Source organism: Pelophylax lessonae (genome assembly GCF_965119305.1).
Source record: "Pelophylax lessonae genome assembly, chromosome: 3".
In the NCBI taxonomy this organism is placed as follows: Eukaryota; Metazoa; Chordata; class Amphibia; order Anura; family Ranidae; genus Pelophylax; species Pelophylax lessonae.
In genome coordinates, this window is record NC_138770.1 from 53,044,341 (window position 1) to 53,059,584 (window position 15,244).

The following is a 15,244-nucleotide window of genomic DNA, read 5'->3' on the forward strand; positions in this document are numbered from 1 at the left end:
AAGACAGGAGAAGATGAAAGGCATGGCCAGGGATGCTCATCTCCTATGCAATCCGCAACAATTGCATCCAGTTTTCTGAGCTTATTGGTCATCTGTTCTTGCAGGCTTTGACTGGCCAGCAGTGATGGGTGAGCTCCTCTACATATGCAGTTGTTTCACACTCAGGTATGGGAAACCCTTGGACCCTCACCCCCCACACTGAAATAAGTTACCTTTTTGCAAAGGTTTAAAGAAAACTTACTGAGAAAAATGTATAGGTTGCTTGTTTACCTTCTTCTGAAAATGCTAGTTGACTGGCCTACTTTGGTTTTAATCAAACCCTCTGAGTCAAAACAAGCATCTGTATCAGGAATATGCAAACTGTGTCCCTCCAGCTGTTGCAGAACTACAAATCCCATGAGGCATAGCAAGACCACAAGCATGACACCCAGAGGCAGGGGCATGATGAGACTTGTAGTTTTGGAACAGCTGGAGGGCCACAGTTTGCATATCCCTGATCTATATCATGAAAGCAGAACTACTGAAGTGCCTGCTTGCTCCACGGCAATGACCTATAGTGTGGGAGTCTTTGGATCAGTATGGATGTAGCCACTAGCATCTTCAATGCATTTGTATTACACAGCACTCCGATGGGAAGAGTAGGTGAACGTTAGGAGCCAATGACATGCTCTGCAAGAAGGAGAGAGCTTAATGAGCATAGGAATGACTTTTGTCTGCTTTCCTGGAGTTCAGCCTTAAAATAAACCTGCCAGACACACGAGTCTGTTCAAACTAAGAATATCGCCCAAGTGCGGACACCCTGTGGTTCCTGAAAGCCCATTAGAAGATCTTCTTAGCAATTTCTGTGCACTTGCAGAGCCCCTTGTATCCCTGGCACACAGTAAACCGAGAGCTTTAACTACCATATTAGAATGCACTCTAATACACCTAAAACTATCGCTACATCACAGCATGCATTCAGTGTGATTAGATATTTATACACTACCAGACAGTTTTTTTAATAAAACTTTTTAATTAAGTTTAATAAAATATACTAAAAACATACCTACGTTTTTCCAAAGCCCACACAGGCCTTCTCCTTTTATAGTATTACATTATATTATTGAACTGTCAGTCTTGATTGACCTTTCTTATGGTATTTGCAGGTAGCTACCTACAAATAGGGATAATGGGTTTATTGTGTAAAGCAAGTAATCAAAGAGAAAGTTTGACCGCACTCAGGAGAAGATGAAAATGGAAGTGTTTAATTCCCCATAGAACTTGAATACATACAGTGCATCATACAGACATGGGACAGGTGGACGCGTTTCACGATTCTTTAGATCGCTTACTCATAACCATAAGAATCGTGAAACGCGTCAACCTGTCCCATGTCTGTATGATGCACTGTATGTATTCAAGTTCTATGGGGAATTAAACACTTCCATTTTCATCTTCTCCTGAGCGCGGTCAAACTTTCTCTTTGATTACTTGACTACTGGATGGCGGATCTGACCTGCACCGGAGTGCTTTGCCTCACCTGAGCAGCTTTTTTCTGTTACTACTATTGTGTAAAGCACATGTGTAAGATACAAGGCCTGCAGGCCAAATCTGACCCCCCCAGGCCTTTTTTTTTTTTGTGGCTCTCGCACCTTTTCTGTTGCTGAGGCACCCCCCTCCTGTCCTCCCCTACCTTGTCTCAGCGGTTGCCAGCAGAGAGGAGGACCCGCTTTCCAGTCTCATTAGCTCCAATGCATATCCTCCTCCAAATCGCTTCTCCAACCACCAATGGTTAGTAAGCTTGGTTCTGTGCCAACAGTTTAACAAAAAGGCAGTTAAAGCGGAGTTCCGGCCACCAAAAACAAATTTCAATGAAAATACCCCCGGGACAGTCAGGGCTAGTACATTCCACAATGGATAGCCTCTGATCTGTCCTGGTTCGCACTTACCTTGAAAATTTCTTCTCCAGCGCTGCCATCTCAGGTGTGGGCAGCTGAAGCCAGCGCGATCATCTTCTGCGTCCTCTTCCGTCCTCTTCGGTCCCACGATGCACTGCGCCGGCCCCGCCGTCACTTCCGGGGCTGCAGCATCATCCCTGCACAGCTTCTGGGCATGCCCAGAAGCTGATTAGCAAGGTATGACGCGCCTGCACCGGAACTGACGTCGGGGCCGGTGCAGGCGCATTGATAACTGGGAGCGATGACGTTCAGCTCCCAGGAATCATTGCAAAGAGGAAGTGACGGCTCAGGCCGCGGCCGACGAGTAAGGAAGTGGAAGAAGGGTGAGTATATTTTTATGCAATTACAAGGTAAGTAAAAAAAAAAAAAAAAAATCGTGATTATCCATTTCCTTTTCAGGTGACCTAGAAGCAAGCGGATGGCCCCAAAATCGACTATGTCGATTTTGGGGCCGGAACTCCGCTTTAAGCCGCAATAGCTGTGCTGTAAACCCTAAACATCCAAAATGTGTTTCCAGTGTTCACAAGTGCCATTTTGGGGTAGACAGTGGGGTACACACTAAGAAAATCGGGCGGATTATCGTCCAATTTTCCTAGTTTCACAGCAAATCTAAACCGATAAACGAAAATTCGTACGAAAATTCTCATACGACAAAGGCTTTTCTTTGTTGCTGATTGTTTCTGATCATGCACAGTCTTTCTTTTCTGATTGTTGTACAAAAATCATATGAAAATGGTACACTTTAAACTAATATCATTTTGTTCTGTTCCTGTACAAGAAACATTTTGGAGTTTGTCCCTTTGAGAATTTTCGGACAAAAAAATTGGAATCGGCTGTCGAAAGTTGTGTACACACTATACGAAAATCGTACGAAAGTTCTTTGATCGAAAATTCTCACCCGATTTTCTTATAGTGTGTACGAGCACAATCCCACCATTATTCCAACATTAATGGCTTTTCCATTGACCCCTTAACTTGAGGAAGAAGAGGGATGCAATGTTGATCAATGCTTGCTCTGCATCCATAGCACAAATCCAAAGGATCCCAAGTGCTACATGCGCCATGTCCTGGTCCTGGGTACACAGGTGGCTGGCGGACAGATGGTTATCTCGGTGTGCCTGTGTCCCCAGGACACAGCGCAACACAGATTGGCAAGAGGGCTTTGGGATTGGCCCTCCTGATCACATGACCGCTGTGTCCAATCACAGCCATCATGTGATGTCAATACAGCCATTGTCATGACGATCGGCTCTGCTTCTCCTCACAATGTGAGGAGAAGGAGAGCGGATCTGTGCTGGCAGGCGGTGATCAGTGAGTATTGATCTATTTTACTGCTCTTTACTCACTGATCACCCTGCTAGTGTCTCCAACACAGTGAAAACACCTGTCACACATCTGTCCCTGTAACATAATCTGTTACAGTGAACATCTGTCCGTGATCATGTGCCACATATGTCCGTGATCATGTGCCCCATCTGTCCGTGATCATCTCACCATCTCACCATACTCAGGAGGAGTGGCAGAATGTATTTTGGGGTGTAATTTTTGCTATGTACATGCTATGTGTTAGAGATATCTTATAAATTGACAACTTTTTGAAGAAAAAAAAAAATTGTTTTCATTTTCTTTCTACTTTTTCCAAAAACTTGTGGAAAAAAATGACATGTTCAAAAGACTCATTATTCCTTGTATAATATACATTGGGGTGTTTTCCTTCCAAAACGGGGTCATTTTGTGTTTAATTCCATTGTCCTGGTGCTTCAGGGCCTTCAAAAATGTGATAGGTACTCAGGAAATGAAATGTGTAATTTATGCCTTTAGAACACCTGAAGGTGCTACTTGGATGTTGGGCCTCTGTATGTGGCCAGGCTGTGGAAAAGTCTCACATGTGGTATCGCCATACTCTGGAGGAGTAGCAGAATATATTTTGGGATGTAATTGCAAGTTTATCTATGCCATGTGTAAGAAATAACTTGTCAATATGACAATTTTATGGAAAAAATAAAAAAATAAACATTTTCATTACCCAAACTATTGTGGGGAAAAAACTGCAACTTCAAAAAAATCACTATGCCTCTTACTAAATACCTTGGACTGTCCTCTACAAAAGGGGTCATTTGGGGGGTATCTTTACTGTCCTAACATTTTAGAGCCTCAAGAAATAAGATAGGTAGTCAGTACATCAGGATTGATCAATTTTCAATGATACGTAGCCTAGCTTGTAGACTCTATAACTTTCACACAAACCTATTATCATACACATATCAGGATTTTTTTACTAAAGACATGTAGAAGAATACATTCTGGCCTAAATTTATGACGAAATTTGATTTTATTGGATTTCTTTTGAAACAGAAAGTAGAAAATATATATTTTTTTTTTTCAAAATGTTCGCTCTTTTTTTGCGAATATCGCAAAAAAAAAAAAACCCAGTGGCGTATAAATACCACCAAAAGAAAGCTCTATTTGTGTGAACAAAATGATAAAAAATTTCATTTGGGTACAGTGTAGCATGACTGAGTAGTTGTCATTCAAAATGCGAGAGCACTGAAAGCTGAAAATTGGTTTGGGAAAGGAAGGGGGTGAAAGTGCCCAGTATTGAGGTGGTTAACCACTTTACCCCCCCTTCATGACCAGGCAATTTTTTTGCAATACGGCACTGCCTTACTTTAACTGACAATTGCACGGTGGTGCAACTTTGTACCCAAATAAAATGTGTCACTTTTTTCCACAAATAGAGCTTTCTTTTGGTGGTATTTGATCATCACTCATTTTTCTTTATAGCGCACAAAAAAAAAAAAATCTTGAAAAAAATATATATATTTTTTTTACTTTCTGCTGTAAAAAATATCCAATAACAAGAAAATAGAAAAATCGATTTCCTTTATAAACTTACACCAATATGCATTCTGCTACATATTTTTGGTAAAAAAAAAAAAAACAAAACAAAATTCCAATAAGCGTATATTGATTTGTTTGCCCAAAAGTTATAGCGTCTACAAACTATGGTGTATATATACTGGAATTTTTATTTATTTTTAATTTTTTGTACTAGTAATGGTGGCAATCAGTGACTTGTAGTGGGACTGCGATGTTGGGGCAGATACTGACACTTTCAACACTTTGCAGGAACCAGTGACACTAATACAGTGATCAGTGCTAAAAATGTGCACTGTTACTGTACTAATGACACTGGCTTGGAAGGGGTTAAACATCTAGGGTGCTCAAAGGGTTAAATGTGTGCCTAACCAGTTTTTTTGTGTATTATGTGTGCTGCTTTCACTAAAATGTGATTGATTTTATTCCCTGCTTTGCAGGGAAACAAAATCCATCACATCCCCGTTGTCAGGATGGAGCACTGCATTGTTTACATATGCAGAACTCCGTCCTGTGTCTCTCGACGATCGGTGGGTACAGGTGGACATCCATTGGCTGGCATCCGCTCATTGACTTCTGCTGTGACTAATCAGTGGCACGCGTGCGCCCCCTACCATGAAGTGCAAAATCACATACATATACGTTATTCTGCACAGAATGGCCGCACTGTAGCAGTAAATCTGCTTTGGGGCGGTCGTCAACTGGTTTAATTCCATTCCATATGCTTCAGTCACCTAAAGGATTATTATAGGCATGACTCAGATTTACCCCCCTAACCTTCCCTCACCCATTAAAAAGCATGTCGGCACATTCTTTTTTTTTTTTTTTTTTCTTCTCTTGTTCCTGTAGTGGAAAAACAACTTTTATTACTCCCTGTGATGGCATCACCAGGATTGTCAAATACTTTCAATAGCCACTGCTTGGGAACTTATTTATTATTGACAAGGGGATGCTTCCAGAACTACTTCTCCATAGAGCCCTTTCCCTGCACTCAGTGATTGTGCAGGAGCATGGTTTTGCTAGGAATCGGTGTATGAATGTGGAGACTGGAGAGGAACACAGATGGGTGGAGTCTTGTAGTCCAGAAGGCAGGGCTGGCTACACTGCTTGGGATTCCAGAGTAAAAAAGGCACTGTGGTCCTACCTCAGACAGGAATTTAGGAGATCACTGGATTTCTGGCAGATCAACAGGTTTTTTTTTTTTTATACAGTGGATATAAAAAGTCTACACACCCCTGTTAAAATGACAGGTTTCTGTGATGTAAAAAAATGAGCCAAAAATAAATAATTTCAGAACTTTTTCCACCTTTACAATGTGACCTATAAACTGCACAACAAACTCAAATCTTTTAGGTGGAGGGAATTAAGAATAAAAAACTAAAATAATATTGTTGCATAAGTGTTCACACCCTTAAACTAATACTTTGAGCTAGAGGCATCATCCCAGAACCGTTGTTTAGAGCTGGCGGGCGGCTTTCCGGCGGTAAGGACCGATGTGGCTCGGGAGCTGCTCGATCGTTACCCCGGCGAGCTGGAGGGGACGCCCCCTCTCGCCTTCCGCGGCTCTGCCCGGGTCTCCCGTCCCACTGGGAGATCCGATCAACCAGCCGGCACGTCCGCCGGCTGGATGGAGTCCCAATCAAAGCCGGATGCGGCTTTGAGTGGGTCTCCGATAACGTAACCCGGAGGCGGCGTCCATGGCGTCGCGTACAGGTTACTCGGCTGCTAAAGGCGGCAGATTAAAAAAAACAGTGTATTCAAAAATGCAGTTTTCGGCGTTTTGCATACATGGAAGTGTAGTGGAGGGGTTTGGGGTCTTTTAAACCCTCGATCCCTCCATAAAGAGTACCTGACACTGCATATTGCTGTCACAAGGGATGTTTACATTGCTTGTGACAGCAATAAAAGTGATCAGATTTATTTTTTTTTTTAAATCTGTGTTAAAGTTAAAAAAAATAAAATAAAAATAAATAGGAAAAAAAATTAAAAAATGTAGCCGTCGCCGTTAGCTCAAGCACAAAAGAAAACGTATATGGAAGTCGAGCCGCAAATGAAATCGCTGTTCAAACCACACGTGAGGTATCGCCGCGATCACCACAGCGTGAACAATCATTTTAAAAAAGGATCTACACTCTAACTCTAAACTGGTAACCGTTAAAAAATATTAAAGCGTCGCCTATTGAGATTTCTATTGACCGTAGTTTGTCGCCATTCCACGGGTGGGCGCAATTTTAAACCGTAACATGTTGGGTATCTATCTATTTACTTGGCGTGACATCATCTTTCACAATATATAAAAATGGGCTAACTTTACTGTTTAGTTTTTTTTTATGCAGTGAAATGTGATTTTTCGTAATTTTTCCAAAAAAATGGCGTTTTAAAGTCTTTGCTAAAAAAAATATATATAATGTTTGGGGGTTCTAAGTAATTTTCTAGCAAAAAATACTGATTTTAACTTGTAAACAAAAAGTGGCAAAAATAGGTCTGGGGGTAACATGAGTTTGAATGTTATCTGTGACATAAGGGGGTGGGGCCTCCCAGTGATGTCACCGGGAGGCCCCGCCCACAATGGCTATATAACAAGCTGCGGAGACCGGCATAATCACCGGAGACATCGTCAGAGGAGGACCGGAGGAAGAAGAAGAAGACCAGAGGATGCAAAAGAGCAGAAGATTGGACAGCAGAAGAGCGGACAGAAAAAGAGTAGAAGACCAGAAGACCGGAGAGGTAGAAGACCAGAGCAGGAGAAGACCGGATGAAGATTTTTAATAAACTTTCCAAAACCTGTCGTTATTTACATACACTGCCTTTTATGGGGTGAATGGGTAGGGGTACAGTGTACCCCATACCCATTCACATAGGGAGGGGGTCCGGGATCTGTGGGGTCCCCTTGTTAAATGGGGCTTCCAGATTCCGATGAGCCCCCTGCCCGCAGACCCCCACAACCACTGGCCAGGGTTGTGGGGATGAGGCCCTTGTCCTCATCAACATGGGGGCAAGGTGCTTTGAGGTGGGGGGTGCAGAGCTCCCCCTGCCCCAAAGCACCAACACCCCCCCATGTTGAGGGCGTGTGGCCTGGTATGGTCCAGGGGGGGTGGGGCCGCTCGCTCGTCCCCTCCCCCTTCCTGCCCTACCGGGCTGCATGCTCGGATAAGGGTCTGGTATGGATTTTGGGGGGGACACAACGCCGTTTTTTCGGCGTGGGGCTACCCTCAAATTCCATACCGGACCCGAAGGGCCTGGGGGGGACCCCCACGCCGTTTTTTTTCCCATTTTTGGCGTGGAGTTCCCCCTTAAGATTCTCACAGTGCAAGTCGCGCCACAAGTCGGATCATCCTGATGCGACTTCCATTCAAATCAATAGGCTCCCATAGGGAACCATTGATTTTGAATGGAGGCAGAAAAAACGCTGCTAAAAGCAACGTGGCCAAACGTGCAATAACGCTAATTGAAAAAGCTACTGAAAGCAAGTTTAACAGCTGCTTTTTCCCGGCGTCAGAACTTGCTTTGCAGCACGTTTTTTCTAACGTCCGGTGTACATGCAGCCTTATTCTGAACACAGCTACATCCCCAGTTATATAAGAGGGTGTGCACACTTATGCAACCACATAATAGATTTTAGTTTGTTTTTCAATTGAGTTGTACAGTTTATAGGTCACATAAAAAGTTCTGAAATGATTTATCTTTGTCTCATTTTTTTACATCACAGAAATCTGACATTTTAACAGGGGTGTGTAGACTTTTTATATCCTTTGAACTTGCAGAGTTTGGAAAGGAATATAAAACATGGGGGAATGTGCAAGTTTTGCAGAGTTGTACTTTGTTTTTGTTTGCTCAGATGCTTTAGGCTCCATTCACACCTGAGCGTATCGGTTTCAGGTGTTTTTTTTGCATGTGTTTGGAGGAAGGCATTGACATCTAACAAAAACGCTTGTAATCTGCCAGGCGTTTTGCTAAATGCCTTTTCATTTCCTTTAGGGCCCTTTCACACATGTCCGTTCCGTCGGCGGAACTTTGTTTTTCTCAGTGGGAATTGATCCGCCGATCCCCGCTGAGCAGGCGGATGACGGCTCCGTCTCCGCTCTGTGTGTGGAGACGGAGGCGTCAGATCTCCGCTGTCCTCTATGGGGGAATCAGATGAGAATGGACCGCCTGTCCGTTCTCATCTGATCCCATCCACCAGACGGATGGATTATCCAGATTTGACAGACAGGATCGGATGTCAGTGGACATGTCTCCGCTGACATCGGATGCCCCATAGAGATGCATGGGGCATCCGTTCAGATCCACCTGAAAAACTGACAGGCGGATCTGAATGGACCTTATGGGGCCTAAGGCTAATGCAAGCTTTTTTCCAGCTGCTTTTGCATTACCATTGACTTTTATAATATTTTTTTATATAGAGATATATTGATGCAAACAAAAGCTCATTAAAGGTTGCCCTCTCTTGCACATTGACGCACTATGTGTACACCTAGGTTCCATATATAATGCTGTACTGATATTATTTGTGGTGGTCATTTTGGGATGCAAACCAATAAATTCTCTACTTCTCATAGGGTCAGTCACGACGTCTTCAGGTTGAGGTGCGCTCTGTGCAAGACTCTGGAACGTTACCTCTAATAGAAGAATCCATTTTGTCGGTGTCAGTGGGCTGCGTGAAAATTGTACATGCAAAGTCTGGAAAGTCTCAAGATGCACACCAGGTGAGTGCAGTGGCTGACCCTTTCACAAGATTTTCATATGTAACATATCTCATGGTGAAAGCTCAATTTCTCTGTTTTCCTCCCTGTAACACCTCTTCGTAATCCCCTCAGTCAAGTGACTGGTGCGATAGCATTGGCCGTGTGTTGGCTGCCAAAGGGGAACGTCGATGTTAAGGCATATCCGTTGATGGGAATGGACAGGTAGCTCTGGAACCCTGGAAATTGCCTATTGTTGGTGTTGTGATCCAGTAGTGTTCCAGTGGTTTTTATGTTGGTTGTCTGGATTCTGGACTGGTGGCTTCTTCACACCCAAAAGATTTCCATAGTTTGTAATGCAAATAAATAGATCTGAGATTGAAGCTCCACACCAAATACAAAAGCTACTGCACTTGCAGTTTAAACTTCAGTAGAAGACTAGACAAGGATTCCAAAAGATTTTGGGGACCAAAAAGTGCCCCCTTTTCAGAGGCTATTATTAGACATTCACTCTCCCCAGCCGCTTGCCGCCATGTCATCCCTACCCCCCTCCTCTCTCAGCATTGCTTTGTAATTTTTAATCACACTTTTCCCCATTACTTTCCAAGGCGAGAATGATATTATTTCTGGCAGCCTCCTGGGATACCCACATCACAAATCAGGAGGCCGGCTGTCTTATACAGGTACTTGCAGCTGGCTCCCCTGATGACGTGCTGTGGAGCCTGTACATCGTCCGGGGGGGGGGGGGGGGCCAGCTGTCTTTTACAGGTACTTGCACCTGGCTTCTGTGATGAGGTGCTGTGGCACCTGTGCATTATCAAGGGGACAGCTGTCCTCTACAGGTACTTGCACTTGGCTCCCCTGTTGACATGCTGTGGCGCCTGTGCATTATCAAGGGGTCAGCTATCTTTTACAGGTACTTGCAGCTGGCTTCCCTAACGACATGCTTTGGTGCCTGTACATCATCAGGGGGGCCAGCTGTCTTTTACAGGTACTTGCAGCTAGCTCCCTGATGATGTGCTGCAGTGCCTGTGCATTATCAGGGGGCCAGCTGTCTTTGCACCTGGCTCCCCTGATGACATGCTGCAGTGCCTGTGCATCATCAGGGGAGGACAGGAGGCCTTTTGATGAAGTCACAGTTGAAGATGGTGGCATGGGACTTGGACTGCAGCAGCAGCGTGACGGATCCCTACAGGAGAACACTAGATGACTACATTTATGAGTGTGTATTTGTAGATTACCTAGCAAAAAAGATAAGAGGGCTGAAATTGGGGGGGGGGGGGGGATTTTCCCTAAGAATAGGAAATTAAGTATACAGACTGCATTGAATATAACGTAAATATGGTATATTAACCATTTAAGTGATAAAGCACTTTATCACTTAAAGTGTTAAGTTTTCATTAGCAGCTGGTTTTCATGCAGCTGTATACATTATTTCCTGGGCCTAAGCCCTGATGATAATAATTTGGCCCCTAAAATGCATCTTCCACCTTGTTTTACTTTGGAATGAATTTGCATCTAGACTCAACTTAACTTAAGACTCATCTCAGACTTAACTTGTGGTGTAGCGAATCAATCTCAGATCCATTTATTTACTAATGGATCAGTAGCACTGGTCATGTGCTAGCTTCTACAGACAGAGGATCAATGATCAGGTAGAGCCACTAATTGGTCAGATCTGCATCTGTCTCCCCAGAGCCTATTCTGCAGAAACCATGTGACTTGTGCTCTGGCACTGGTCATGTGACCAGCATCGGAGCTGTAGAACCCTCCTAGGATAGGATGCTAGGCAGATTTTGTTATTGGCTTACTCTGTAATCCGAGGGACTGAGATTGATTGCCCAGGTCTGTTCCTAGCTCCACAGCCTTAGGATTTGATGGTTTTCCCCTGCCTTTGTGATGAACATTCTAGAGCTTAGGCTTAATACTTACCATGCTCTGGCCATTTCCTGGGGAGGTGTGCCAAGTAGGTGGTCAGAGAAGGTGGTACACTGGCTAGAGCCCTGGTTATTGGCTGTTTGCCCCTAGAGCACTGCTGGACTACTCTCCTACGGATATACGGATAGTCTATGGACTTCTCCTACTCGGGGATCTGTGAGTAGAGCTGTATCCCTGTGCCGCAGTCTATTCATGGTCCTTACCCGTGGATGTGTGGACTGTTCCAGTTTGTCTAAATTACCCTTATGGTCCCCAGCTGTAAGGACTTGAACTAAATAAAAATGTTATCAAAGAGAAAAAAAGGCGCTGCTCGCCAACCCAGTGCATTAGTATGTAGATGAATGTGGTCTTAGCCAGCTATGCTCCTCTGACACGTTTCGTCCGCTCACCGGGGTTCGGTCACAGAGGCTTCTGACCTCTGTGACAAAGCCCTGGTGAACAGGGCGAAACATGTCAGGGGAGAGTGGCTGCAATGGCGCTGCCTAAAGACTACCTTCATCTACATACTAATGCACTGGGTTGGTGAGCAGCGCCTTTTTCCTCTTTGATAACGCTCTTAAACCTCTGACTGGTGCACGGACGGCAACTCCCTTCACTGCACCCGGCGGGGAGATCTCTGTCTCAGCTTAGAGCACACTGCAAGTTTTTTTTGGATCGCTGTAAATAAAAATGTTGACGTTGCACATACTTAAAGATGCTATTTTATTTCAAATATATTTAAGTCTATATTTTCTGTGTTACAGGACAGCGGAGAGGATGTTGACAGCTATCAGGTAATAAAATAAAAAAAATGTGTTAAGTGTGTTTATGTGGAAAACATCTGAAGAAGGTCTCAAAAAATTTTAAAAGATTGAGACCATTTTTATTTTTTTATTTTTTTGGCAACTTTGCAATAAACTTGTCTAGTTTGATCTGGTACGGTTTGAAGTCTTGGCCCAGCCGCACCCCTGTTTTATGTCATTCCCCTTTATATACAGATTTTAGGACAGCTATAATCTGGTACACTTTATAGCCAGCAGTCAGCACATCTCGCCTGCCCTGTTCCTGCCAGTCTCCCCTGTGGTCTTCTTCCTTCAGCCAGCACACACTGCCTGGCAAGACCTCCGACAAGGGCAGATTTTCAGTCTAGTAAAAACACAGTTATTTCAAAGATGAAGCTTCACACAATTCAATTATTGGATTTAAAAACTGCTCCTTTTTCCTGTAATAAAGCATGCCTTTGATGAGATTTCGCTCCGTTTTAGATTATTGAAGTTGAATTCAAAGTGGCATTTTTTTATGCAGATGGTGCTTAGATTATTATTATTCTTATACAGGATTTATATAGCGCCAACAGTTTGCGCAGCCCTTAGATGAGTCCTTCTTTGAGGGCTTATTCACATGTGTGTTGCAGTTAGGTGCAATTCACTACATATTACCTCAATACACGTAAAAGCCCAACTCTAGGCAAAAAAAAAAAAAGTTTTCTCATACAGTGCCCACACTGCATGGGTCAAATGGGTCATAAAGATTTTCTCATGCACTACCCACACTGCATGGGTCAAAAAAGTTTTCTCATGCACTACCCACACTGCATGGATCAAAAAGGTTTTCTCATGCACTACCCACACTGCATGGGTCAAAAAGGTTTTCTCATGCAGTACCCACACTGCATGGGTCAAAAAGGTTTTCTCATGCAGTACCCACACTGCATGGGTCAACTGCTCATTTTGTCCAGGGGATAGTTGAAAGCTGTATACTCACCTGATCCTCTGCTTCACTGGCAAACGTCGCTCCCCCATGCTCCAGCGATGGACTGTTACTGACAACCTCATGTTCAGAACAGGTCTATGGGCATGATGATGTCAGGAACAGTCCACCGCACAAGACTGCCGGGGGTTGACAGGAGCTGCAGGGAGAATCAGAGAATTAGGTTAGCCTATCTATGTTCTCCAATCCCCTAGACTGGGGGTCTCCAAACTTAAAAAAAAAGGGCCAGTTTACTGTCTTTCAGACTTTAGGGGGGGCCGGATTGTGCCCAGTGGGAAGAATAGTGCCCCATCTATGGTATCAGTGTGAGGAATAGTGCCTGATTTTTGGTGTCAGTGAAAGGAATTGTGTCCTATTGTTGGTGTCAGTGGTAGGAATAGTGCCTGATTGTTGGGGTCAGTGGCAGGAGTAGGGCCCCATTGTTGGTGTCAATGATAGGAATAGTGACCCATTTTTGGTATCATTGGTAGGGATAGTGCCCTATTGGTGTCAGTGGCAAGGATAGTGCCCTATTGTTGGTGTCAGTGGCAAGGATAGTGCCCTATTGTTGGTGTCAGTTGCAGGAAGTTTGCCTCATAGAATGGAGTCAATGGCAGGAATAATACCTCAAGGTCTGGATTAAGGCAAGCAAAGGGCCCCATCTGGCCCCTAGGTCACAGTTTGGAGACCACTGTCCTGGAAAAAGATGAGCAGTTAACCCTTGCAGTGCGGGCTCAGCCTGTCTTTAGCCCGCTTTCGGCTGAATACAGGCCGAAGGAGTACAGAATAAAGGCTTTGGCTCCACTTCTCCTTTAAGACCGGATTGGGTATGGTAGGGAAGGGTGATGGAAGCAAGAAAGGAGGTGAGAGGAGGGGGGGGGGGGGGTTAGGGTAACAATGGAGGAAGTGGGAATCGGGAAAGCCAGGGGGTGTATATAGATAACTATGGAACAAATATATCGTAGTTCCTAGGGCACCAAAGTATAGAGCAGCATGTTGCAGTGTGCTGTATTGGGGAAGAAATGGTCTAGGTGCGTTGCATGTGTTGACTGCCCATTCAAAATGAAGGAGTTGCTTTAGAATGCAATGCAGGCTTATACAGGTAGCAACACACCACAATCATGTGAATGGGCCCTAGCTTTTTAGAGTGTTCTTGAGTGAACTCCACATCTTGAGGCTTGACTGTAAATTAGGAGGCATTGTGATTTGTCTTCTCTCAGGACCGGGATCTGGACAGACTGAAGAGGAAATGGCTGAACGCTCTCACCAAGCGCCAGGAATATTTGGACCAACAGCTGCAGAAACTTGTCAGCAAACCAGGTGAATGTGTGATCTGTTGTCAGAATAACACCGCCTTGTTTATAATGGATTGCAACACTCGACCTGTGAGGAGACCATGGCAATGCGTTGGTGGGTAATGGTTTTGCACAGAGCAGCCCCGCCTCTCTTCTCAGCCCCATGTCAGCGCTCATTGTTCATCCCACCTCACCCCTGCCGAGTGCCACCATAGCAAGCTGCTTCCTATGGGGGATCTTGGGCGGGCTCGCTCCCAAGCGCCGCTCTGTGTGTCAATGGACTCAGTCCTGCCCCCCACTCATTCCTCACTGGCAGCTGCTGCCTCTGACAGGAAGAGAGCTGAAAGAGCCTCTGCTCTTGGGCACGACGCTGGATCGGGATCAGGCTCAGGTAAGTATGGGAGAGGGGCGTCAAGCAGATACACTTGAGACAGGAAGTTCAATGAACTGCTGATGCACTCAACAGTGGCGTAGTAGTTTTTTGAGAGCTACAAGCCGACAGCCTGCTGAACCTTGTAGTTTTCCCAATCACAGAACACTGTGAATGGATGACGCGGCCGGGCACACAGCGCCCCACACGGTCACGTCTTTTTTTATTTTTTTATTTTTTTTTAAGATTGTGACAGCTAGCCGGGGGAGAAGATCCCCTGCTAGCTGTCAGATCAGGGGAGAGTGGGGGGGGGCGGGTGCAAATAATTTTACAACCTGAATATTTTAACTTGTCTTTTAAAGTAAAAAACTTTCTGCCTTTACAACCACTTTAACGTTTGAACCCAGGGGAGGCGTT

The 15,244-nt window shown here is 44.5% G+C and overlaps 1 protein-coding gene across 3 annotated transcripts in view; it reads left to right on the plus strand.

The window, feature by feature from the left end:
• Positions 1 to 15,244, plus strand: part of KIF13B (kinesin family member 13B) — a 518,118-nt gene that overhangs the window by 338,910 nt on the left and 163,964 nt on the right. For all 3 annotated transcript variants that reach the window (XM_082248971.1, XM_082248973.1, XM_082248972.1), the window contains 3 exons: positions 9,374 to 9,520; positions 12,178 to 12,207; positions 14,383 to 14,482. In XM_082248971.1, the coding sequence (XP_082105097.1) occupies positions 9,374 to 9,520; positions 12,178 to 12,207; positions 14,383 to 14,482 (277 nt within the window). The remainder of the gene's footprint in view (positions 1 to 9,373; positions 9,521 to 12,177; positions 12,208 to 14,382; positions 14,483 to 15,244) is intronic.